This window comes from Chelonoidis abingdonii, chromosome 4 (genome assembly GCF_003597395.2).
Source record: "Chelonoidis abingdonii isolate Lonesome George chromosome 4, CheloAbing_2.0, whole genome shotgun sequence".
Lineage (NCBI taxonomy): Eukaryota > Metazoa > Chordata > Testudines > Testudinidae > Chelonoidis > Chelonoidis abingdonii.
Genome location: NC_133772.1, coordinates 71,497,129 through 71,510,829, shown reverse-complemented (window position 1 = coordinate 71,510,829; position 13,701 = coordinate 71,497,129). Strand labels below are relative to the sequence as shown.

Genomic DNA, 13,701 nt, shown 5'->3' with positions numbered 1-13,701 from the left:
AAACTATTCTTAAATAGCAAGTAAAATGCAATGATGCAAACAGAAGAAAAAAACATCCTCACTTTCTTTGCAACTCTCTTCTGAATCCTCTTTATTTCACATACATCACATAGTATAAAAACTTAGGGTCACTTTGGCTATTTATTAAACAGTAATCTGAGACCAAAATAAATTGACCACCTTTCTTTCCACTTTTACCTCACAAAATGGCTGGAAAATGACACCAACCAGTTACTCTGTATTACCATTTTCTGGAAACTACCATCCAGATGTTTACCAAACTCCTCTGAGCAGGGACAGATTCCCTTTAACACTCAGTGTAAAAGTGATATTTGCGGGCCTTACTGCACCCCGTCTAGGAAGACTTAATTGCAAACCCAATTCAAATGATCATTATGTTTAGAATTCCATAGAATCAGTCATTTCTAAAGTGTCTTCCAATGCCAGAGAGTCTTCTAAACTCTGGCCTGGATCGATTGTGAAGCCCTGGCTTTTCAATGTATTATGGGCATTCATGAACTTCTGCAGGTACTTAGAGGTATACAGCCAGTGGTGCTTCAAGACATCCTCCATTTCATAGCATTTTGACTGCCTGGCATTCATTTTTCGGAAACGCCTAAATAATTTGTTCCCAGACTCATTCCCTTCACTTGCCCAGGCACCAATGGAGCCATCTCTTTCAATAATTTCAGGAACATGAGCAAGAGTTTTGTGAAAGTAATTTGTAATCTTGCCCTCATATCTGTACTTGAACTTTGTGGACAGCAGCTCAGCAAAACGTTGTGAGTTGAAGCTATACTGACACAGCAATTCTGGGCACTCTTTGGCTGGGCATGAAGACCTCCACACTGGTTTCATCTTAAGGTAAAGGTCCATCAGTTCTCTTAGGGCTTCCTGCCTTTCCTCACACTTTATTAATTCACATACTGCTTCCACTGTCTCTTTGGTCATAAGCTTTCTAGCAAAGTTTCCATTCATCCTCATTATGGGCTTCAGGTTCATCTTCTTCCTAAGGTGCTTGTCAAGAGTCGACTGCCACCTCTTCCTCTCTTCTTTAGATATGTCAGGGTTCTTATACACCTCACCTATCTCAAACTGGAATATCTTGTAGAACTCAGCCGCATTGCCAATGTCACAATGCAGTGCATCTATGGAAGGAACAGTCTCAATGAAAGGTTTGGCAGAAACACCCTTCACTCTGTCACGTAACTCATCAACAGATTCATTATATGGGTTAGACCTCCATACCTCATACCGCTCCAGGTTTTCAGCATGATTTCTTGTTATGGAGTGGAGGACCAAGTTCTGAGAGGCTTCCAGGCGAGTTGCATCACAAAGAGTGCAGATGTAAGTAGAGCCTGAGGCTTCAAGACCTTCCACTTCACGGACAAGTTTCTCATCATAACCTGTACCCCTAAAGATGAATTTGAATGTTCTGAGGATGCCTCCCATTTCAAGAAGCAAAATGCTGCTTTTCATGGTCTCTCTTTCTGCTATGACAGGGCTCAGGATAGCTGTCAGAGTCTCATGGTCTGATTCATCGGCTAGCATAAGGCACAAGGGCTTGCAACACAGCTCTGAATTGGGCTTGACTTCTTCAAAGATCCTTATATTTTCATTACCATGAGCTATACTGATGTTCATGAGGGTGAAAGAAAATCGAACTGCCTTCTCAGGGACAGCTGGTCCACTTCCATGCTTCTCACTGACATCTCCCATCCCATCACAAGACTCCTTCACCACCACAGTGAAGGGGCCATTCAAATAGTCATCCAGGTCTTGTGCTTTCATGCCTTCCAAAATGTCTTCCTCCAGGTCCATTAAGGCAGAAACCAAGGCTGCATCATATCGAAACCTCTTGGCAATTGTGTCTACCGGGTAGTCATCAACTGAATGTGGCAGCCCTGACAGCCCATCTATAATTCCCACTTCTGTATTAGTGGACACATTTTTCAAAGGGGGTTTCCACTCAAATGGATGATAACCTGGCAAAAGTGCCTTCTCAGCAGTGCGGAGAGCATGCAATGGCTGGAAGATCTGTCTCCCACTTATAGCTTTTACAGTTCTGTACATTTTATGGTACTGGCTACAGCTGAGAAAGGTGTTGACTCGGATTGCCAGGCAAACAGCTGGGTGAAGCCCTGATCCCTTCCCTTGCATTATAGCTTCCAACTCATCTGCTTGTCTGTGTTCATTTCTTGCTCTCAGAGCCAGCAGGAACAAAGTTAGGCACACAGCCTTTATATCACCTCCTTCTTCTTTCTCAGCAAAAGCTTTGACTTGAAGCTTGAGTTCTCTCAGACGATGCTTTTGTGCTCTCCGGGTCAATGAGAGTAAGTGTTGCCTCGGTCGGCCGCCTTTATTTACGTGTGTGTAAATCTCTTTCTTTTTCACCTCTTTGTGGGTGGACAGATGATGGCAGTATTTGCCCAGCAAAACCTCCTCATCACATTCTTTCACTGGGCATCGCACAGCCAGGGAATTGAGGATGTTCAGAAAGGATTTCACTGGACTCACCAGGTCAGTAGGGAAGCAAGGGTATCGGCAGGAGGGACAATAGCTGCCCATAACTTTGAGGCACTTAAGAATGCAAGTTTTGCAGAATAAGTGGCTACATGTCGTCTCCACTGGATCTGCCAGAATATGCTCACAGACCTGGCAAGAGATGGACTTAATGAAATCTGCAGGGTAGTCAACTGCAAGAAGTTTGGTGCTAAGATGTATCTTCTTACAGTTAGCAATCTTTTTCATAAGATTTTTGTTGTTCACCTGTACTTGTTTTTTTACACTTTTAGTTTTTCTGGCACATTCTGCAATGATCTTGAGCCTTTTGCCCAGCTGTAAATTGGATGGCTGGTTCTTTCTCTTAACCCCACGATGAGCAGTATAACAAACAGTGCAGTTTGGGGAGTGGGACTTCCAATCCATGGTGCTGTTCCTCGGGAAATACACTTCACATGGGGCGTTGCTGAACTTTCTGTGGATGATGCTCCAGCAGTTATGACAAAACCGAGTTGGGTGGATTGTGTCGATATCTCCTCGCACGTCAATCTTAAAAACTTTGGCAATAAGATCTGGCCAAGATGTTGCTCTTTTCTCTTTCTTTCTCAGAAGTCCCTGAGTTTCACTGTCCACTGGTCCATGCACAGGATGACTTCTCTTGTAGCGATCAGTTTTAAATGAAACTCCACAGATGCGGCAGAGCTGCTGCAGGTTTGCTTGATGAGCTGCATTCTCTTGCATTTTCAGGTTGTCAGCATCTTTGTCGAGAGCCTGCTTATTGTGATTTAAGTCTATATCTGCCAGAAGTGGCTTTTCTGCCACTGGAACTGCCACATCCATCTGCATTATAGTGCCTTTGTCCAAAGAGGCCACCTTCTCTGCTTTCTCTTTATTTGCAACTTGGTTGTCTCCAGAAGGTGCCTTTTCAAATGATCTCACTTTAAAAAGCTTGAACTTCCATTCAGAAAATTTAGTATATGGGTGCTGGATTTCTTCCGGCATGGTGTGCAGACCCATGCTTGGTGATGTCAGCACATCCATTCTGGTGGGAACTGGATCACCTGAGGGGGAGAAAGAGAGCACTGTAGGTAAGTGAAATATTCCAAAATGAACAATAGTGCAAATGTGTGAAGCATGTGGATTTTAAGATGCATAAATCTACAGGCATTAATGACTGGTATATGCTTTGACAATAAGTTTTTCCCAAAGTCTGAAATACCATTGTAGATATAAATTATGTCATGCCAGTAAGATATCTGGACAATCACAAACAGTAAGATTCACCCTTGTGCAGAGGGCCAACAAAAGACCTATGCACCACTTCAGATCCATTTAAACCCTCAAATCAGGGTTTAAGTGAGGCTTATGTGCTACCTAGGCTTTGTGCTGCCACTCTACTCAGGACTCAGGAGTAAATTTCACCCATATTGCAAAATAAGCAAAAGTTTCCATGAAAGAAATTCCATGATTGAATTAAACAGACACAGGCTACAGCATAGTACCATCTTAAATTGAGAGTAATAATAGTGTAATGAAATGGCTAGCTTATGTGCCATTGCCCTCTACTGGACAGAATTGGAACAGATCTAGTGTGTGTCATAGGCTCTATACTGCTAATAACTAAAGGAGAATTTCCTTCAGTTCAAGAGGTAGGAGCCTAGGCTTTTGGATGAAAAAGATTTGATTCTATTGCCACGTTTACTTTAAAGATCTGAGTGGCCCTGGTGTGTGACAACTGTTAATCCTTAGAGAGACACACATTTGGTACTACTAAAGATGCTGGGAGAGATGTTAAAGTATGGATGGGACTGTGTGCAAATGCAATAGATTTTCACCAGTTTTCAAGTACCTCTGGTTACAAGTAAAATCAATTTGGTGACCTCAGTGTAAACTGAGGATATTTACTCACACTGCAAAGTTGCCGTACAACACTACGCAATTGGTAACATTTGCCCAGGCTGGAGATGGAATCAGGAGAGAAGAGTACTGAGAAATAAGTACGCTGGCAGGCCTGTGTAAAGGATGCTTGCACATGAAGAGCAGCTGCACTATGCTTTCTGCACTCCCCTGACCCCAGACACTCCTTTGCCTATTGAGATTATAAACTCTTTTGAGTAGGGGTCTATCTACCTATATGTCAGTAAAGCACCTTACACATTTTGGGTGTAATTAGAATACACAGTAAAACTGATTAATATGCATACTCTTATTTTATCCAGAAGGGGATGGGACTAAACTATTGAGTGTGCATGAAAGGTACTAGATTGAGATCCCTAAAAATGGCAGTCCATCTGTTTATCTACAGGACAGAAGCAGCATAGGTAGGGGCACTGTACACTTCCCCATACAGCCCTACCTATGTGCCGCAGCCACATGGACAAGTGGCCATAAAAACTGCACTGAGACCACCAACTCACTTCACACATCATAGGACGGTGAACAACTAATAGATAGCAGCATCTAATTCTCCAACCTTAACTGCTCACACCTATATCCATGTTCACACAGGTAGTCCTACTGAAGTCAGTGGAACTACTTCAGTGAGTAAGGACTATGATATCTGATGACTTAGGATCACTGCTTATATGAAACTGAGTTAAACTGGAGGCTGAAAAGTGGAAATATACTACTCTCATACATGTTTTTAAGTCATCAACACCACTACCACCACTTCACTTTTAAGGCCCTGATCCTGAAGTGGGATCATTAGTGTGCGGTTCCTTTAAAGGCATTCCATGCTAGCCAGTCCCAGTGCAGAATCGTGACCTCATTTAGGGGCCCAGTTCAGAAGGCACTTAACCACATACTGACTTAAATGCAATGGAACAGATCCTCAGCTGACGTCAATGGAGCCATGACAATTTACTGCCCCAAAGGGACAACTCACATGCTTAAAGACAGGCATGTGCTTGAATACCTTTCTGAGCTGCAGCCTTATTTGGAAGAGTTACATGGTTTGGACAATTGAAAATGTCTGGTCAAATTTTAGATTTTGTAAAAACAATCAAATACACCACTGATGATGTTGCTGTGGAAACATGACATTTTATACAAATAAATATTCATCTGAGGCGTTTGCAATTCAAACATTGCAACTTTGTGCTAGTGGATGAGAGCCTGAAAATGAAATTGGCTAGTAATGAAAATGAAATTGATTAGTAACAGAAACAAAGTAAAATGCATTTTAAGAATATATTATTTTAACCTAACAGTATTTGTTTCAAATAAAGGCTGTATCTTCACTTAGCTATAATGCTGTCTAAAACTCTAGACTACCGTATCTATTCTGAGGATGCCTGCATTCCTTTCAGTCTCTGAAATTTTGATTTGTCTTTCCTGCATTATGTTTCTGAGATTATCTCTTTTAAAAAAATATAACCTTTCAATAGAGCAATATTTCAATACAATCTTCCAAAGTCCAGCTGGAAAGGATTACTGGCTCTGATTAAGTTCCAAATCCAGAGTGACATGTCAACAAGCTCAGCTCTTGCTTAAAGATTTTAACTTCAAAATCCTTCAAGTGGACCTTGGCAAAAAAATTAAGGGTTTGTTTTCTTTCCAGCTTCTCTTAATTCCATCTCACTGAGAACAAGTTGCTTGCATTGCTATATCCATCTGCCTGCACTGCTATGCCCCACTACCTACAATGCTGAATACGAGTGCCTGCACTGCCATCCCCTGCTGTCCCTTTGGGCTATAGCCTGCTGTCCTGCTTGTTTGTACCCTGCTCTCTATAAAACTGTAACCTACTATCCGGTGCAGATGTATGGCGGCTGTACCCATTGTCTTGCTTGACTGGACTCTGCTGACCTAGTTGTCAAAATCTCCTACCAGCAGAGCAGTGTCCTGCTTGCCCCATAAGAGTCCTGTTTGCCTATTGAGCTATACTCTGCTGCCTGCAGGGGGACTGAATGATTTGTTGTCCTTCACTGTTTTACCCTGTTCTCCTATAGTCCTTTGAGCTGCTCTATTGCCTTGCTAGAATTCAAATGGGAGGAGAAGAGGTGAGATCAGCAGGACAAAAATAAATATTACAAAATATCTTCTCCTTAGGTGATTGTCAGTCCAGAGATAATACCTGCCTGTCTCACATTAGAGTACTTTGCAGTGCACTAAATATCATAGAGTTACTCGTGTGGTACCTCCAAAGGTTTTACCTGGGAATACTGAACTACCTCGTTTGATAACGTCAAATGCAGAAGCTGGGAGTTTTGCCTGAGTAAGGATTTAGGATTTGGCCAACTAATCTCTGAATTATTTGGTATCTGAACTGTGCTATAAAATTATAGTTGGAGCCATGCTGATCCCAGGATATGAGAGAGACAAGGTGGGTGAAGTAATAGCTTTTATTGGACCAATTTCTGTTGGTGAGAGAGACAAGCTTTTGGGTGACACTGAGCTCTTATTCAGGAGCTCTGTGTGGCTGGAAAGCTTTGTCTCTCTCTCTCTCACCAGCAGAAGTTGGTCCAATAGAAGCTATTACCTCACCCACCTTGTCTGTGTTATAAAAGACCGACATAATCATGTAGTGAATTTGTAACCACATAGTACTTTCCTGTTTAATTATCCTGCTACTGCATAGTATTTATTCATCAGTTAAATGGTCAATATTTATTCTGCAAGTAACATATAAAGCTGTTGCTTGCCTATAGTCTTTACCAAAATATTTGTCAGTGGAATATCTGAGCACTTTATACACATTAGTCAGTTTATCTTTTCAGCATACCTGTGACATAGGGAAGTATTATTATTCCCATTTTACTGATTACATACACACTCAAAATGATCCTGGATCTTGTGATTTTGCAGCCAAAGCAGAAATCTGTTTACAGGGACTTTCACTGAGATTCCCAGTATCTCTAACTGCATCATCAGCACCTCTACAGCTTTGGAGAGCAGCCAACAAGCTATGCCCCCTAAGATTTCCTCAGGGGTATCATTTGCTTGGGGGCCATGAGGGGCAGTTGCCTCCCCTGACCTTAGTTTGCCCCTAAAAAACTTATCAGCGGTCTATATGCTCCATTACGTTTTCCACTTTTTGCCCCCCACAGACTTTGCAGGATATAATATAATCACACCTAATGTTCTGTATGCTGATACAACTTCGGCCTTCCCACCACCATATTTTTTCTGAAATGACACCCGTGAGTTTGCTCACTAGTTATTGTGATGAACCAGCCAGCAATAGGTGTGTTCCAAATCCAGTGCAAAGTAGCTAATACCTTCTTTCCTTGTCCAACCCTTGTATGGTGTGTCATCTTAGTACCACGCCTGATCCCAAGCCCATGGCCTTGCTGTCAAACTGCAGCTCAAATATAGCAGATGGCTCTTACCACCTGCTGATAAAAAGTTCAAAAATTCATTTGTTTCCTTTCAGCAAATATGTCCTAAAGAGATGAGAGACAAAGAAGCCCTATTAGGTCACCTGATCATCCATTCTGCCAGTCCAGGATTGTTCCCTACAGTCTATTCATCAAATACTTTATCTAGTCTAATTCTCCAGCTCCTAAGCAATGGAGCTTCCACCTGTTCCCTTGGAAGACTACTCCACAGACCTGAGTGCTGGGTACATTTTGCTGACATTCACTAGAAATTTGCCTTTGCTGTGTTGTTCTAATTGGGCTGCACTGAACAATCTTCCATCATGAACCCCAAGCCCCAACCATTAAATACACTCGTAATTTAACTGGATCTGACAGCTGTGTTTAATGTTACCTCTTTTTAGCTTGGAAAGAAAAAGAAAATTCCTTTTCTGGCCACCTCAGAATATCTCAGGTCCTTCTAAAACAGGGTCAGATTGTCATGCTCATACTCACACTGAGTAATACTCTTTGAGTAGCCTCACTGAAATGAGGGGAACTGTTTGTGGAGTGAGGTGCTACTTGTTGGGAGAAAATGTTTATAAAATCAGATTAATGACATGTACATTAATACAGGGAAATAGTTAAATCAAGTCTTGCATGTCTCACAAGCAGCTGGGTTATTGCAGTTAAGACGTTAGCCTACCTTTCTCTCACTGCCAGTTTGTAGAGTCGTTTGTACGTCTGCTCAGTTGGTTCCAAATGTCAAGATCTCTCTCGATCTCTCTCTCTCCCCCTCTCTCCTCTGATTTTTAAAGCTCACTGCAGTGCTGTTTGTCTCACCCTATCCCAGTCCCTCCCATCTCTCAGTACCACTCTGGTGCTAACCACAAGTTACCATCAACCACAACACAACACAGAAGTCTCTACTCCAGGTGGCACCTGGTAACTTATGAGGCTTAACTATGAAGTTAATAAAAACAAGGTCCTCCTCTGAGAGACCCCTGGCCTCTAAGATGAGTTTTAATTCCATGCAAAGCCATTCCAGGAGAGTGCCTGCACCTTTACGTGACTAAACTTTTGCATTTGCTTTTTTATGTCTATAGCTCCAGAGCTAATTTCTGCACTTGGTTACACATTGGGGAGAAGAATGTGGGACCCAGTCATGCCACCCTTTTCCACAGGATTAATCCCTTTTAAGGACACTGACATTTAAGCCTACATTATCAATCCAGACATAACCACGCTTCCATTTTTGTTTCTGGAATTTTGTGCTGACAATATGAATCATATTGTTGCCCTTTCTTCTGACACCAGTGTAATGTCCCATTCTAAAAATAGTGTTACCTCTCTGACGAACGCAGATGGCCAGGGTCTTGCAGGTCAGCTACCCACTGGAAGATAAATCAGTGATGTAGATTCTAGATATATTCTCTGTGTAACTTGTTTCACTTGTTCACGTGGTCTGAATTCAACAAGCTGAATTTTAATAAAGGCAAGTGCAAAGTACTTCAATTGGGAAGGAAAAAATCAAATGCACAGCTACAAAATGGGGAATAACTTGGTGAGGTGATAGTGCTGCTGAAAAGGATCTGGGGGTTATAGTGGACCATAAACTGAAATGTGAGTCAGCAATGTGAGGCAGCTGCAAAAAAGGCTAACATGATTCTGGCGTGTATTAGCTGAAGTGTTGTATGTAAGATATAGGAGGTAGTTGTCTCACTCTACTCAACATTGGTGAGGCCCCAGCTGAGGTATTGTGTCCAGTTCTGGGTACCACAAATTTAGGAAGGATGTGGACAAATCGGAAAGAATCCAGAGGAGAACAAGAAAATGATAAAAGGTTTAGAACAGTGGTTCTCAAACTATGGGTTGGGTCCTAAAAGTGGGTCACAGTCCAATTCTAATGGGATCACCAGTGCTGGCTTAGACTTGCTGGGGTCAGGGGCTGAGCCCCACTATCTGGGGCCGAAGCCTGAGGGTGTCAACCTTGGGCAGTAGGGCTCCGATTGCAGGCCCCCCTGCCTGGGGCTGAAGCCATTGGACTTCAGCAATCCCTCTGCCCCAGGGCAGTTGGGCTTTGGCTTTGACCCCCCCTTACCCGGGGTGGCGGGGCTTGGGCGGGCTCAGGCTTTGGTACCCGCTCCTGGGATCGTGTAGCAATTTTTGTTGTCAGAAGGGGGTCACGGTGCAATGATGTTAGAGAATGCCTGGTTTAAAAAATCTGACCTATGAGGAAAGGTTGAAAAAAACTGGGCATGTTTAGTCTTAAGAAAAGAGGACTGAGGCAGGGGACCTCCAGTATGTTAAGGGCTGTTATAAAGAGGTTGGGAATCGATTGTTCTCCATGTCTCCTGAAGGTAGGACAAGAAGTGAGTGAGTTAATCTGCAACAAGGGAGATTTAGGTTATATATTAGGAAAAAACTTTCTAACTAGAAGGGTAGTTAAACTTTGGAATAGGCTTCCAAGGGAGGTCATGGAGTCCACATCATTGGAAGCTTTTAAAAACAAGTTGAACAAACATCTATTAGGGCATGGCTACATTTGCAGATGCCAGGAGTTAAACCAGCCCTCAGAGACCACAGCAAGGAAAACGATGGCATGCGTTCACACTGTCAGCTGCAAGCTCAGTGGCGTGGCCACATTAGCAGCTCTTGCAATGCCACAGAGAGAAGTGCAGTGTGGTAGCTATCCCAGTGTGCAAGTGGCTGCAGCATGCTTTTCAAATGGGGGAGAAGGGGAGTATGACAGGGAATGTGTTGTGTGTATGTGGGGGGAGAGACAGTGTGTTTTGGGGGGGCAGAGTGTGTCAGCATGCTGCCTTGTAAGTTCAGACAGCTGCAGGGGGAAGGGGGAAACCCCGACATCAGCCCCCACCCCTCCCTCTCTCTCTCTCACACATACACACAGGCACACACATGCACAAATGCCTGCTTCTGCAGCAGGAGCATTCCACAGTAATGGTTTGCTTTGTCCCAGAGCAGATAAGCATGTCAGCTGTCAGAAACGGAGCTTTGAAAGGGGATATCTGCTTGCCTGCAGCTGAGTTCAAAACAATGATCAGAGTGGCCCCTTGACTTCAAGGGATTATGGGACATTTCCGGAGGCCAATCACAGCACAGTAATGCAACATGTGGTCCACACTGACACCCTGGAGTTTCAGCGAGGCCGCAGCAAGCTCTGTGCTTCTTGTGGAGGTGGATTACCAGGGGCTTGCCAGCTGCAGAGTCCAGGCACTCTAAGTGCCTTGCCAGTGTGGATACCTCAGGAGTTAGGGCACCCGGGGCTGATTTAATGCACTCTAACTTGCAAGTGAAGCCAAGGCCTTAGGAATGGTCTAGGTTTACTTGTTCCTGCCACAGCACAGGGGTCTGGACTTGATAACTTCTCAAGATCCCTTCCAGCCCTACTGTATGATTCTGTGATATACACCAGGTCTGGAACAGAGGTGGTCACAAAAAGCATGCAGACAATCCCTGTTTTTAGAAATCTCATCCCCCAAACCATAACCAGTTCCCAGGAAGAATCTTTGCCTCAAGAATTGACTCTGATCAAAGAGCAAAGAGGAGATCAAACTCTCCTGTTGCTCACACAGTAAGCTCTTCAAGGACCAGTCCCCTACATTGAACCTTGCATAACAAAATCTAACCACCCAGTCAGTCTTCCCAGTACTGAACTTTTGCTCAAGTGTTAAAAACAGGATGTTAACAGACTAAGACTACATCTACACTTGGAGCTGGTGTTTGATTCCCACCTTATGCAGACATACCCATGCTAGCTCTGCTCAATCTAGCATGCTAAAAATTGTACTGTAGCTGTGACAGCATGGGCAGTGGCAAGCAATAGCACAAGCTAGCCACCCTGAGTACAATACCCCCCCAACCACCACCACCACCGCACACACACTCACCACTGGCCATGCTACTTCTGCTACATTGCTATTTTTAGTGTGCTACCTTGAGCAGATCTAGTGCATGTATGTCTGCACAAGCTGAGAATGACACCCCCAGCTCCAAGCGTAGACATAGCTTCAGTGTAACACACTACATTGTGATTCCTGCCATAACTACATAAACACCTGCATCCCTGACTGCACATGCAAATTGCTCTTCTTTCATAGAGTGCTCTCACTGTGTTTCCAGCTTGTCTTCCTTCTCCCCCTCCCTGCACATACCCTTATTCAACAGGAATATGGGACAGTTTGAGAGTGAGTAAGGAAACATGAGCTATCATGCTTTCATTATGCTGAAGACCAACAGCCCCATGTCTCCATATCTACGATTCCCTGTTAATGCAATCAAGTGCTTTATATGGTGTCTGGGGCAGGGATGAGGACTAGCTGGCTGAGGCTGAATCAAGATAAGATTGCAGTGATGCTGACAGACTGAGGAAAGCAATCAGAAGATGTGGCAAAAGTTATATCTACTCCCAAAATCCCATATTTTGTTCACATATGCCCTGATTAAATGATATATCCAAACAAGGGATTCAGACATCTTGCTTAGGCACCCACTTTCAGGAACTGGGCCCTTAAGAAAGTATTCTAGATCAAATAGTGAGAAAGTGTCACAACTGCCATTAGGTCCAAAGAGTCTAACACCCCCACCTCCTTCTCTAGCTATGAATACCTAGCTTTTCCATAGCACTTGTCATCCAGAGATCTAAAAGCATTTTATAAATGAAAGTAAATATCACCGTTTTCATTTTACAGATGGGAAAAATGAGACACTTAGAGGTAAAGTAAGTTGCCCAGATCACAGAGCAGACAGAGCCAGGGAGACAGCTAGGTTTCCTGATTCACAGTCAGGTGCCCTTTCCTCTGGATCACTTTGCCTCTCTCTGATTAGACTGTGCTTGCTAAGATGTTATTTATCTAAATCTTCTCATACAAGACACAGTAGCACCTTTCTTGCTACTAGGGAAAGAAGTGGGAGGGTTCCCTATTTCCCAACTCCAGTGTCCCTTAAGAAAAGAGTACTTGCTTCAAGAGTGATGAGACCTATAGAAGTGCAGCTACTCCGGAGTCAGTGGTTCAACTTGCACTATGTACCATAATGGAGCTAACCGTGCCCCAGTAAGCAGTTTTAATGAGCCACTGCAGAGCAAATTGTTCACAGTGATCCAAACCAAATGCAGAGCCAGAGCCTGACAACCTGACTCAAATTTGGACCCGGGCAAAATTCTCACTGAAATGAGTGGAAGTTTGGGGGAGCAAGGACATCACTGAGATTTCTGCTTGAGTAACAACTTAGCAGGGATTTAGGATTGGGTCCATAGTGAAAAAGAAAACACAGAGTTTATTCCCAGACTAAGACAGTCCCTGCTAAGTGTCAGCAGGAAAGTGGAAATCTCACAACTGAACTGTTAAGTTTTGTAAATGTTGGAGCCTTAACTAGAGTGCCTCTGGTGGGCCCTGCTGCGTCTCAAATCCCTCTTCTGCCAGCACTTCCTTGTAACTCAGCTGAGTGGAACTATTCACCCACTAGCTCTTGGAGAAAACATTTCAAAAGCCCTCCAGTCGGGCTGCAATAGCAGGTATCAATCAGAATCTCTCTTCACTGACACAGGCTATGCTTTCCTTCCTTACATGAAGCAGCACAGATGCAGTTCACTAACAGTGAAGATTGTTGGAGGGGCTGTTTGGTAAATAGATTAGCAAATCCGACTCTGAGGTGTTTACTCAGAACATCACCTAGGCCACGTCTACACTACGGGATAAAATCGAGTGTGCTAAAATCGGTTTTATAAAACTGATATTATAATTTCGATTTCATGCGGCCAAACTAGGCACAGTAATTCGGCGTTGTGCGTTCATGCTCCGAGGCTAACGTCGATTTCTGAAGCGTTGCATTGTGGGTAGCACTTCCGTAGCTATCCCATAGTTCCCGCAGTCTCCCC

At 43.5% G+C, this 13,701-nt stretch overlaps 1 protein-coding gene across 1 annotated transcript; it reads right to left on the bottom strand.

Moving 5' to 3' along the window:
- Nucleotides 1–399: 399 nt before the first annotated feature.
- RAG1 (recombination activating 1) lies at nucleotides 400–3,519 on the bottom strand. Its single transcript, XM_032805078.2, has one exon. It carries the CDS (start codon nucleotides 3,517–3,519, stop codon nucleotides 400–402), a length of 3,120 nt encoding a protein of 1,039 aa, XP_032660969.2.
- Nucleotides 3,520–13,701: the final 10,182 nt, after the last annotated feature.